Genomic DNA, 14,174 nt, shown 5'->3' on the forward strand with positions numbered 1-14,174 from the left:
GTTCTTGTGAACCTCCTTTGATCCATATACGTTGTGCAATAATCAGGAGTTTGGGTGCAATTATACAAGCTTAAAGATGCAACAAAAAGCAACCAAAAAGTACTTTAGATGAATAAATGTTATAAAGGTGGGATTTTTATATATTAATCAAGAGGTGAGATTTTTTAATTTTTAATTTTCCTAAAAAAAAAAGGAATAAATTTCAACTGTATAAATTTTTGATGTTGAGATCTAGCTTGAACAAAAATCACAGTTCAACATTTACAAAAGGCATTATTGCTACAGAGTTCGTACAGCCATAAGGAATTAGTAGAATAGTTGAAGCATTTAACAAGATTCAATCTCTACTGGTATAATTCAGCCTGATAGGTTACTGTTCACAAATACTAAAAAGCATTAAAAAGGTAGAGGCAAAACCATTGAATTTGAACTTGAACATGACCAACACAACCCTGGTCTGGCTAGAAGTTAGAACACGGAATTTTGAGAGATAAAACAGATAAAATCTGAGACATGATACATGTGTGAAATTTACATAATTAACATAATATTTAATAGCTACTAAGCAGCAATTTCAGAAGAGAAATGTACATTGAGCAACAAATTCAATAATTAGGGAGACTTGCAGATCAAAACATTCTTATGAGAAACTAAGAAATATGCCTCAATTTTGACCATCCAGTCATTGGCACGAATGACGCAGGGGATAAGTTTTCAAATTCCAGTTGATTTCCAGCATTACCATAAATTTCAAGTTATCATGAAAGCAAAACAAAGCAAACCATGTAGATTGGCAGGTTACATTTCTAATTTTCCTTGATTCAAGTATTTAAAAGTCACATTATAGCCAATAACCCACCTCAAATTGTCAGCTCCAGATGCTTCCTCCTGAGATTGATTTCCTGTAAAAACACATCAAAAAATAATGTTCAGTAAGGGAATATCCAAAGTTAGCCAACAAAGCAAGATTATTATTATTGTCCATGCAAATGTACCAAGAGTAAATGAAAAGAAGCAAACACTACTTCAGGAAGAATGAGAACACATTTCATTGTTTTACCTAAAACGCCTAAATGGAATAGACTTTTATCTGAACTTAGAGCACTACTTATCTTACATAGATGAATTGAAGTATAGAACAAGGTCTGAAATGGTAGGCGTCTTCAAGCTAATGTAAGTTGAAGCCAAAATAATCTTATTTAAATGCTCCTCTCACTGTATAGCAATTTCAAACTACACGAACCAGATGTACAGTGCCACCCAATTCTATACTGGCACGCAAATTATTTAGTGCTTCTCTGCATTTTTACCATCAGAAAATAGAAGCCCATAATCCCAGTTAAGATTGAATGGTAACTAACTAAAGCCACAAGTCACATCTCACACCATAAAAAAAAATATAATTTTAATGCTCTCATTGTATGCCAATTTTAATCTACATGAACCAGACGTACAGTCCTACCCAATTCTATACTAGCACAAAAATTAGATGATGCTTCCCTGCAATATAGCAGGTTAAGATTTAATGTTTACTTACTAAAACCACAATTTACACTATAATGAACACTATGATAACAATGAGAACAAATGTAACGAGCATGATCAAGAGAACATTCATATAAAAAGGTCTTATTTTCTAATTCCTTGTTTGTCTTGATGGACATAAACAAAATAAATTTACAAAATATAGTATGAAAAGTTGAACACAAACTTGTAACTTTTGTAATATTTTCTTACTGCTCACAAGCTATAAGCATCAGTTGGCTCCTGCTAACAATAATATTGGGAAAAATAAGAGGAAAATATGCAAAGAAAGATAATTTAGATAGCTAACAAATATTGCACTCGCCATTCTTCAAATCCGTTTAGAAGGTCCCTCTATATAGGCTTAAAAATATACATAGTAGAAACTTAGAAATAACCAAATACAGAAAATGGAGAGCATTTTCACTACCTTGCACCACTATTCCAATAGTCTTTCAATGACAAGCTTATTGACCAAGTAAAATTTACTCCACAAATTTCATACATTATAATATCAGATCTGCTTTTTGAAGCATAATTCTAAATTCTTAGCAATAATAGTCGTAAAATATTGGCAGAGTGCAGCAATAGTGACAATAGATGACAAAGGAAAGTGAATAATTGTTAGCAATGAAAAGCTCAAAGAAGAATGACTAGAAAAACATATTTTAAGGCAGAAAAAGGTTTTGACTATTCACATATAGTAGCACTTTGGAAGAGACCAGGAAAGGAGAATGCACATAAAGTTACATAGCTTTCAGTCATGAGATAGACTCTAACAGAGATTAAGACGAATGATGACCATTAACCATGCAATTATAAACCAGTTTCCCATGGATTAGTAGAATTTAGAATGTTCTGCAGCCAAGGTTTGTCTCTGATATGGGATTAGACAAAGTTGACAACAATGAAACTGGTATAGTACGTACATGCACAGAACAGGATAGTTGGGCACATGGGCAAAGTTTTCTGAATCGAATTTTATTTTTATAGACAGAAATCTACCTACTCCAATGAACTCTTTCGAAGAAATTCAGCATAATTCGCATTCAACCAAAGTAGATAAATTCTTTCTACTGGGCATCATGAGAGGAGAGAGGGGGGGTGCCACTAGCCAGTAGCATTAACATTTTATTCATCAAAGGTCCACTTTACCTTCTTTTTTGGGTACTTGTCGCAGGAAACTATTCAAATCTGGACCTCCAACTTTACCTGCATAAAATAAATATGTCAACACGATTGAACATTAAAAAGATTAATAGTATGGTGCCTCTGCTACCTACCAGTTATCTTTGCAGTATTGCGCTGAATAGCTCTTCTTTCTTCCTCCTCTTTCTTTAGACCTTCATGATGAGATAGACATATTAAATTATTCACAGCAATAAACAGTAAGTGCGAATTTCATTAGTGTAACAAGACACAAATTTGATGTCAAACAAGCACAAGATATAGGAATTTTCAATACACTAAGAATTCATAAAGTATTACCATCACATTGACAAGAAATTTTCAATACACTAAAAACAAACATATGAATTCATTTTCAATGCCACAATTGGCAGTGAAATACCAAACTCTCAGACAAGGAACTAAAAAAAGCTATTCAAAAAGCTCTCCGGAGATATAGGAACAACTTGCATAAACTAAATCATTGAGACATAAAAGAAACATACGCTCCACATTTTGTCTAAGAAATTCACGTCTGGCCTCAAGCTCAGCCATCTCCTGCACACATTTTAGTTATGGTATCAATGCAACCATCAAGGAAAGACAAGGATAAAAGAACTAAATGTTCAAAAAAGAATTAATTTTTTGAGAAACCACTTGAAATTGGTGCAAAAGTAAAGGCATTATGCAAGATTTCCACAAATGAGTTGAAGACAAGGTTAATATTATTAGGCTTTCTATCTGATTCAGGAAAGTTAAGCTGGCTACAAGCATTGGACGTCGATTCAGCTCTATTACTATCAACCAAGGGAATTAAGAGCTCATATACCCTGCACCTATAGCACAATGATCAAGTGTGCATCTTCATCAAATCCACCAGCCCTCCAACAGAAAATTACATGTATGTGTGATCAATGTGTGTATCTCATGCTCATTTTATTTGTGCACATAGCAAGCACAACCTAGGAGCACATCATAACCTTATAATTAATGCCAAAGCAATCGGATATTTAATTCCTATTGGTTTTGAATTTTGATCCAGCATCGTAACCTTAACCTTATAATTAATGTGTGTATGATCAATGTGCGTATCTCATGCTCACTTTATTTTGATCAACGGTAGAGAATCATTGATGCAGTTATTGGAAAATCAAATGTAAGAGTGAGGCTAAAGATAGTAAAGAGTAAGAGGAATCAGACAAGCAAGGTTTGCAATTGTCAAGGGAAATGACTAAACGAGTCAGAAATTGTGAAGTATTAGTTGAAGATAGAGTCAATTACATGGTAGGAGCAATTGAAGAATTTTTTTAATAATACTGTAAATATAAGATTTAACTACATAACTTTAATTCTTTTAAACCCTTACAATAGCAATCGAATAAATTTGAGATTTATTGGTCAATCATAATTTATATATTTATTTCTCATATTAAATTATGAAACACTATCGAATTTTTAAAAGCAAAATACACTTGTGTAACTCCATGAATGCAAGGAAAGCTCACTTTGAGATAACTATATATATCTCCAATAGTGTTGACAGTGTTAATATTTTCACCAGCATAGCCAGCAAAACTTCCAACACGTTATAGTCAAAATTAAAATGACCTCTAGTTAATAGACAATCATAGACAATGTAATAAATCTGAAGCATTAAAACCATAGTGTAAAAACAAGGCCACATTGCATCGCATCGGCTGCATTGTAAAGGTTTTTAAAAACAACGAACCGATATTTCCCATGATGTAAAGGTATAAAAATAACGCATTTTAGGCTTATCAAGGGATATCTTTTGATTTTGATCGATATTTAGGCGTTACGATAAACGCATCACTTCCGTTACTGCATCATCGTTTTGTTACCATAATCCCCACCGTTACCACATTTTTACTCTATGATAACAACCTTTTACAAAATACAGAGATGTCTTTCATCATTGAAATCATCTGGAATAAAAAAAATTAAAAGTAATAACAAATTGTACAGCTTGTGTCTAAAGAAGGACCAATTAAAATGATAAAAGAATAAAACAAGAGTAAGCAAAGGCAATTCTGAAGAATTGAAGAATGAGATACTACTATCCAAGAGTAACTTAGACTTGTAGCGATGCTCTCGTTGTAATGGAGAGAATAATGTTTTTATGGTACATAACACATTATAGTGGGAGCTTGAAGTTGAACCAACAATTACATAGGAAAAAATTAACTCATAAGTGGTAAAGCTCACATGTGAATGAAACATTTCACTTGTCTTATCATTGTAACCAAGAACAAAAATACACACCTACGACTATCAAAAGCTTCACAAGTTGAGTTCATAAAAGTATTCAAAAAGTTCTAGAAAATTACAAAGCAGATGGACTTAAAAAACACTTCAAACATATTTTCATAGTGTTGAATCGAACATCAAAGAGCCATGAAAAAGTGAAAGCAGGTACACGATCATACCTCAGGTGTTGGGGCATTTTTGCGTTGTCCATTTAGCCAACATATCCATTCAACTGTAATAATCACAATGAATAGTAATCAACTTTGGTGGATACATAACACAAGAAAATAATAGATGACATGGAAAAACAATCCTTATAAATCATTTATGCCGGAAATAGTTCATTTTGACTCAAATAAAATGAGAGCCAAAATGTCAGACATGGGCTTTCCACATGACACTTAATCATGTGGCCTATTAGAGTCAAGTAACGTACCCATAAATGAATGCTAATATGTGAAACATTGAAATTTAATCACGTCTATACAACTTCATCCCAGCACCATCAAATTGCTTAGTGTTTAGCATAGATAAAATTACCTGGTATTGACGTAGGATCATCTTCTCCTTCAAATATCACCCATCTCTTTTCTTTCACTATATATACATAAAAAAAACAAGTTAGTAAATGCAAAAAAAAATATATTATTTGGATCTATGCAATCTTAGACTATAATGGAAACAACATTGTTGAGGTCAAAGCTACTCAGTTGCTTTACTCTAGATTCAAATCCATGTGGCATTATAGTATTACATTCAACAAAAAAAAAGTTGAAAGGCCTGAAATTTTCCAAGTTAAACCCATAGGTTGATAATTATAACCAAAAGTAATCCCAAAATTTGAGTAGATAACTTCTACCAAAGTAGAAAAAAAGTTTGCTAGGAAGCAAGCATTGCTATTCCAATGGATTTATACAGTATTTTGCACTCATATCATACTATAAATGTTAAATTGATTGAAAGGGTGTCCATATTTTATTAGAATTGACATATCTTTTATGATAGCGTCATAGGGATCGGTTACATACTATAAGAGAAGATACTTGTGTTAAAACCTCTAGCGATGCAACTACTTGACTTACTCAGGAAAAAGATGATGAAAAAAGTAAGCCCCTACCCAAAGAAAAAAATAACATCCCTAAATAGAAGTAGAAACAATCCCTCACTTATCATCATTATCATCATCGTACCCAGTATATCCAGGCCATAGGAAGGGAAGGAAGGCGAAAACTCATACCCATATAAGAGGATGCGGCCAAAGAGACCCTCAACTCGAGAATGATCCTCAGTACAACAAAGAATCATGATACACTGTAGTCTTCCACATTAGTGAAAAATTTTACACACTTGAATGCAATGCAAATTGATTGCCAAATATAATAGCACGTAAGAGCTACATGCTCATTCTTCTCATCCTCCTTAGACATTCATCCTATTATATTCTTACCTACCACTGTCCTTCTTAAGTGGGTCTAAATATTAATTTCTTTTTTCTTGTTCTTGTATAGTAAAACCTTGCCAACATTTTGGTAGATGATCAAGAGTTACTATTGTGCACACTCAATACAAAATTAACATATACCAATAACTCCTTAAATTAATAGCTGAATTTTATTTACCAAAGCTTTTCTTAATGCAGAACTAAAATTTCAAATCCAAAATGACATCCTAACTATTGTTTTTCCATATCTCAACCATAGAACAAAAGAAGGTTTTGTCAAACATTTTATCAAAAGCCATAAGATAACCACACCAATCTCAATTTATCACCTTGAAGAAAAGGTGAATGCATCGACTTCCCTAGTTCATGTTCAAATTTATCACCACTTTTCAAAGGTGTTTTAGAAAATAACATACAGGATTTTTTGTATGCTTCATACTTATCATTGGAGGTGCATTGATTTCATGGTTGAGATGGCACTTATAGATGGAAAGTAACCATATAGTGCGCCCTTATATCAAGTATTTTCTTTTTTTGGTTGTCTCCATCTAGAATTCCAATTATACTCTCGAAGGGATTCCAAAGTATCACTTGTATGTACATAGCCAGCCAATGTTAGCTATTTGTCACATAGTCTACAGAACCATTTAAATTACCAAGATTCCTTTATAAAATTTCTAGTATTCACGGGTCCTAAAAAGAATCTAATATCACAAATTATAACTTCAAAAAAGACTACTCATAAATCAAGTAAATTTTAGCCAATTACAAAATCAATCTTTGCAATGTCTTAAAAGGATATTGGACACAACATTTAGGGTTTAAGTCTATTGTTGTACGCCATACATGCTAAATTGCTATAAAATTTTTAAAACGGTCTTATTGTGAACTTACAACCAGAAAAACTAATATTAAAGATGCAAATTACGTCTAAGATTCTAATTCAACTATTTTGTGGTAAAAACAAGAGTTATAAACCTCCTATGACCCCAAGTGTGCATATTAGATCACCAGAACTTATTACTACTTCCTCTATTCTAGATCAAATTGACACATTTGATTTTTCATCATCAACAATGCATACTTTGACTTCTTGGCCATTGATTTCTCCAATAACGAATTAGTAAAACTAAAGGTTGATTTTTTGAAATCACACATTGTAATACATAGAACAAAACCCCATATGATCATTATTTATGATATTATCTCTGTGACTTTGTCTCACGATAATTGCGACACTTTCTCTAAACAGAATTTTAGGAGAAGAACTATGGGTCTTTTGATCTGTTAATGAATTATATAATAGTAAAAATTGATAGAATATGAGATAAAGGATTAAATAATTTAATTAAGGGATAGATAGATATTTTAGTGGGGAAATGGCAAAGAGATAAGTAAAAATGTAGAAGTTTACAAAAACACTCCTTACCATCATATGTTTTCCTAAAAAAGCCCCGCGATCCCACCTATTGATTAAGCTAACACTCATCTTAACTTTGATTAGTATCTACCCAAGGTGATTCTAAGTGACCTACGACCAAAAATACACGCAGATTCATTTTTACCCAAGTGATTTTTTGTCATACATGGCATACTCATAGGGTCTTAAATAATGTAAAAGAATAAAAGTTAATGAGTATTGTATTTTAAGTTGCTATGTTAGTTAGTCTTTTAATAGACTTTATTCTTGTTTGTATTTCCCCTTCCATCTCAAATAAATAGAGGGGAGTATGGGATGTTTTAGGGAGATAAATATCTAGAGGGAGAAGTGGAAACACATAGGGGTATTTGGGAGACTCGTACGTCCCATACTTAAGAGTGTCTGAGACACTCCAACATCCCTTAGTATCGTTCTTGTATTCATTAATAAAGTTAGTTTCTGATTACCATCTCGGTTGATCTGTTACATAGGTATCAGAGCAAGAATTTCAAACTAGTGGATAGTCTAGATGGATCAATTGGAACAGAATTTGATAAGGTTTAAGAAGGCGTTGGCACTAGATCTTTTTCCCAAAGAAGAAATGGGAAATCCAAACACTTAAGAAGATAATCTTGATGCATTTTTTAAGGGTTTAGGGGCTGAAATTCCTCTGTTAGATATGCTCCAAAAGGCTGTCCAGAATGATATTATTCACTCATTCAAAACAATATCCACAAACGAAATTTATAAAAAGAAAGAAAAAAGCATTTGTGAGATTTGTGATGAACATTTTGATTTGGAACATGAATGTAATCACAAAGGATATTCACTCCGATCTTACATCAAGATATGGAAAATGAATTAATGGCATTTGTATTCCATAAAGAAAGAAGAGAAGATGTCCCAGAAGAGAGTGTGAAGGTTGATGTTATGGGTAGAAAAATAAGAGAGAAGGATATATGTGAGGGACAACAAACAGATCAGCAATCTAAGAACCAAGAAGAGGATTCAAGATTGGTGGAAGAGGAACATATAAGTCTGACTGAAAGGAGTAAGAAACGGTTACAGCAGGATAAACAAGAGTACTTAGAAGTAAGGGAGAGTAAAAAGAAAGGGTTTAGGAACAAGAAGAGGGTTATGTTCTTGCAACATAAAGAAAAGAATAGAAACCAAAAAAAATAGAAGGTATGGGGAAAAGAAGAAAATAAAGAAGAAGGAAGCTACGGGGAAAAAATAAAGAAAAAGAAAAAAAGGGTAGCACATTTGAGTTGCGGGTCTAGAGGAGGACTGGGCCGGAGGTACCTGTTCCGAGAGACGATAGAGGCGAAGGGTGGAGAATCGACGGTTGAGGTTGTTGAAAGGAGTGAGAAATCTTTGAGAGAGAAGAAAGAAATTGGTGGAAATATCGACTGCACTTGGTTGAAGCAAGAAGCAGCCGGAAAATATGGTAGGTTCAGCGGAGTCGGGAAGAAAGAATAAACAAGTGAAGGCCTAGATCTTAGTTATTGTCGGAACCCCAGGTTGGTGTCGCCCTTCACTGTCGAGGGTATGGTTGTGACGGAGATCAAGGAGAAGTAGAACGGCTGAACAAGGTTGTTTGCAGGCGATGCGTACCGTTGGCTACTGACCGGCGAGAAATGGCCGATGATTGACGCAATAATCTTCGAAGTAGCTGAGATGGAAGGAGAGAGAAGGGGAAGTGAGATGGCGGCATTTGGGTTGTACGATGTTAGGGTCGCCGGAAATTGTTGGCTAACCATGCTTTCATGTCGGTTAGCAGGCGGCAGTTGGGAGAAGATGGCGAAGAAGGTTTATTCATTTTTTGGAATTATTGAAATAGAAGCAGCCTGGGAATTTCAACCAGGAGAGATGAAGGGAACATTAGGGTTACCTGATAATGATGTCATGGCTGACATCATCAATGCTGATGACATCCTGGCAGATTTGACTTGGAGTATTCCTTTTTCATTTTTGCTTCAATTCATTTTGATAACGACCTAAGTCCTAAGCCCAAAATTCTTTAAAAATTTCTGGCCATTTAAAAATGTCCCCACAAATGAGGAACTGCTGGGTTACTGAGAATGCTAAAATCAAACTCTCGCGTCTCGACTTAAGCTTGACGAGTATATGTCACAGGCTACTGGCATTAGTTTTGTTATTGATTTTTTGGAGCTCTTGCCAAATTTTCGCACTGCCGCAGAGTACTTGTACGATCTCCTTACCAAGGCTAGTGTTGTAAAGATGAGGATCCCCATACTTATTGTTTGCAACAAGACTGAAAAATCTACAGAGGACAAGGTGAGATTTGATGTTATCAATTTGACCCGAATTACATTTTACCCACCTTGAGGACAAGGTGGATCTTTAAGCGGTCGGTATTGTCATACATGACATACTCATAGGGTCTTAAATAATGTAAAAGAATAAAAGTTAGTTAGTGTTGTATTTTAGGTTGCTATGTTAGTTAGTCTTTTAATAGCCTTTACTCTTGTTTGTATTTCCCCTCCCATCTCTTATATATAGAGGGGAGTATGGGATGTTTTAGGGAGATAAATATCTAGAGAGAAAAGTGGAAACACATAGGGGTATTTGGGAGACTCGAACGTCCCATACTTAAGAGTGTCTGGGAGACTCGGAACGTCCCTTAATATCGTTCTTGTATTCATTAATAAAGTCACTTTCTGATTACCATCTCGGTTGATGTGTTACATTTTTCAGTGTCCCTTCCTTCCCCATCACCTTCTACAACCTCGCCATCTAACCCCTTCCCCATATTCAACCTATCAAACTACCACTATGGCATTATCATAATAACAAATTTCCATCTTTTTTTTAATTTAGCATTTGAGCCTTTAACATTTATTTACTCTTTCCATATTTTTTATGCTGAATCCGAGCAATTAACAGAGTTGCACAAATTCGTAGTCCAATGCTACCCCCTAAATCTTCTAAGAAAAAAGTACTACCACCTAGCATCAAATCCAATCAGCTCCAAGACAACAAGAACAGTTACAAAATATGTAAATCCTTCAGTAATCTATAATTAAAAATAAATAAATAAGAAGCTAATTTATAGTCAAACAAATTTGGCTAGCAAATCTAACACAATTACGCTCAAAGTGCTTCCTAGAAAATAAAGGCAAGTTAAGGAAAGCTTGGTCAAATGAGAAATAAAGTTTGTAATACGGCAAATTATATTATATCTTAGTAAAGTAAGATAACCTTGTCGTTTTTAAATATCATTCTGGTTTTAAGTATAATGAGGAGTAAGGAGGGACACTAGGCAATGGAAAAAACTATGGAACAACTGTCGATCATTGTTAGACCAAGTGGGTCAACAGATGAGAGCTTGGTGGAGAAAATGAGGTAAAGATTCAAAAAAGAAAACTAATACTAATTTGGAAAGGCCAATGAAGCAATAATATCACAGAAGAATAGGGAACCTTGTCCGAGGACCAATTGGGATGGTACATATCAAAGTAAGGACTCAACCGTTAATCACTACAACGCACTCTTTAAAGATGATGGAGAACGTTTGAAGCAAATGTTAGAAGTCGTTTCATTGCCATCTAATTTTATTGGAAACAGTATTTCCTAGGAGTTGTATATTTGCATAATTGATTGATTGACATTTGATGGGCAAGAATAGAAAATGAAAATTCCCTCTGAAATAGAAATTCTCACAAAATGTAGGAATTTGATTACCAAGAAGTATCGGTAACTTTAAATTCATGTGTCAATTGCAAACAAGAAAAACAATTACCGGGAATTTGACTGATGACGTATTTCCAAGGAATCAAAAAGTCACACTGAAATTTAATTCATTTTACAACATTCACTCCAAGACTACATACTATTAGACTATGAAATGTAAGTTAAACATAACATAATTTGAAACAGGTAAATCAGTATAGAATCTAACATCAAAAATGTTATTAGAGGCTATTGGAATCAATGTTACACGTAATAAAATTCAATCCGATACGAGAAACGAAAATGGAAACAAGAAATGAAAATTTGGAGTTTCGGAAATGTAGAAAAAGATCCCATGTTATAATATTACAGAGTAAAACATATATCCTTCAAATCCTTATCAAAATATTCTTTTTAAAAAGGCCTTGACTGTATAAATAGAAACCTTCTAAAGAATAGAATAAAAGCCCAAATAAAATAAATGGTATAAAAAAACTCCACACAACTCAGTTTACAAGAGTAAATTTAATAAAAGACTATACAGTAAAATAAGAAAGAAAAGTAAAAAAGTAGTAAAATAGTCAAAAAGTAAGGAAAAATAGTCTGAAAAAGTGAATGAAAACACTTCGAAAGTCTCGAATCCCATTACTTCTCTTTTTATGGAAAGCTTAAAATGTATTCTATTCCTTTAATATTCCAGAATAAACCTATAAAAAAGGAAAAAGCGTAAAAAAGATTAGAAGTCTAAAAAAACGAAGGGAAGAAGGATGAGGAAGATAATAAGGGAAAGTTTGAAATTTACTATTTTTAGTTTGAAAGTTTGAAATTATCGAAGTTATTTTAGTTTAATTCCTATTTTTAGTTGTTTATTTTATTTTCCTAAGCAAGTAATTATATTAGTTCAATTAACTAAGTTGTAATAGCTTAGCACACAAAAACCCACTAAGGAGGTTACAAAGAGCATGCAACTGAAAGCTTGTAAAGTAAGTTGCGTTAAGTTTGTGTGACTAATCCCACATGTAAAAATGTGGAGTTATAGCATAGAGCATGGACATAAAATAGGAAGCATTCTAGAAGTCAAGTAACTCTTGTGGGTGTGTTCATTGGTAGTTTCTTAACTACCCTATCCGTTGGTAGTTATTCATAGTTTAATACGTTTATTAATGTATTAGCATTCTGAATTCTAAATTTCTTTTCGCTTATAAATAAGTATTAGACAGCAACATTTGAAGGTTGTTGAAATATTAAACAAAAGTCAAACTTTGTGTGCTTGTGCCTTTGCAGCCTTTAGGATTGATGTTCTAGTGTGTCTTATCAATATGAACACTTAATCATCTTATCTCCTATTTGTAAGTCCATCTCCACATTTTTAAGATGGTTTGAGCATGTGCAAAGATGGAGTAATAGAAAGTTGGAGTTTGGGAGACTTTAAAAAAAGAGTGAAGGAAATCAAAGATGACTTGTAGGACATGAGTAGAAAAGGATATAATGGATCTAGAATTACAAATTGAGATGGTTAAAAATCGGAACGAACGGAAAAGAAAAATTTATGTGGATGACCACTGGAGTTGATATATTATTAGCCAACTGTTTGGCCACAATCTTTTGGATTTAACGCTCACGCATTGTTGTTATTGTTGCCTTAAAATAATTAGTTGGTTTTTTACATGAAATAAGAGTAGGATTTTTGTTTTATTTTCCTTTGTTTTGCTTTAAACATGTAATGGCATCCTAGCGTGCAAACTAGTGTAGTTTAATCAAAAAATCTATTTTCGTTTTCTTGGATTGGAAAGAAAACTAGAAAGTTTTGATGCTTAATTCATGTGGCATGAGTTTGTGTCTAAGGAGCCTTTAATCCATGTGGTGTATCTTATCAAGTGAGATTGGAGTCTTGCCAAATCTATCCTCTTAGCATCCATTGTCACAATTTCTATTTGCACTTCTTGTGATGTATCTTATCAACAACTTCATCTACAATTCATAAACACATTCCTTCCTTCGCTTACAACAGTTTATTGTACACAACATCCAAGTTCATTCAAAATCATTAGCAGAATAGTTTGAAAACAAGACTAAGAAATGGAAGAAAGACCCACTTACTGACTCCATCAATGAGTTGATTACGAGCGAAATAACGATTCCCAGCTTTGTCAATCCCTGCCATGGTCCGCTTGCTGAAAAACCCCGCTATCTTTGCAATAAACCTCGACATTTCAAATTAAAGCTCTGATTTTTTTTTTTGCAGTTAAAATGACCTAAATGATTATCTTGGAGTTTAAGAACAAAATCGAAGGAAAAAATCATGATCTAAAACAAGAACGAAGGATAAAATGAAAATACAATCTCGAAAAAAAGAAAATAAACTTGCCTTGAAACGATGGTAAAATATTAGTTTGTAGTGTCATTTGCCATATTGTCGTGTTCCTTGCCTGTGAATTGAGGAGTGAAAGATTTATGGGTAGAGGAAGACGCAAGAAAGTGAAAGGCTTTCAGGGAAATAAGAATCGAGGAGTTGAAGACTAAGATTTTGATCTTTCAACAAATAATAAGTTGCGCTTCGCAGGCAGCAGTTACCATTAGTGGAAAAAAACGTATTTGCTGCTCAACATTTGCTGCGGTTTTAGTATATTTGCAGCAATAAATGGAAAAAAGATTTGGAAA

The 14,174-nt window shown here is 33.6% G+C and overlaps 1 protein-coding gene across 4 annotated transcripts in view; it reads right to left on the reverse strand.

The window, feature by feature from the left end:
• Positions 1–14,043, reverse strand: part of LOC130823775 (uncharacterized) — a 15,060-nt gene extending 1,017 nt beyond the window's left edge. Inside the window, exons 1-8 of one of the 4 annotated variants that reach the window (XM_057688538.1) lie at positions 13,882–14,043; positions 13,614–13,739; positions 5,500–5,556; positions 5,139–5,191; positions 3,198–3,249; positions 2,808–2,867; positions 2,680–2,736; positions 860–902 (exon numbers count right to left, since the gene is read on the reverse strand). In XM_057688538.1, the coding sequence (XP_057544521.1) occupies positions 860–902; positions 2,680–2,736; positions 2,808–2,867; positions 3,198–3,249; positions 5,139–5,191; positions 5,500–5,556; positions 13,614–13,725 (434 nt within the window). In that variant the 5' untranslated portion in view covers positions 13,726–13,739; positions 13,882–14,043. Of the gene's footprint in view, positions 1–859; positions 903–2,679; positions 2,737–2,807; positions 2,868–3,197; positions 3,250–5,138; positions 5,192–5,499; positions 5,557–13,609; positions 13,769–13,881 lie in introns of those variants that run through there. The other 3 variants (XM_057688537.1, XM_057688539.1, XM_057688540.1) reach the window with 3 other exon arrangements.
• Positions 14,044–14,174: the final 131 nt, after the last annotated feature.

The sequence above is a fragment of the Amaranthus tricolor genome, chromosome 9, assembly GCF_026212465.1.
Source record: "Amaranthus tricolor cultivar Red isolate AtriRed21 chromosome 9, ASM2621246v1, whole genome shotgun sequence".
Lineage (NCBI taxonomy): Eukaryota > Viridiplantae > Streptophyta > Magnoliopsida > Caryophyllales > Amaranthaceae > Amaranthus > Amaranthus tricolor.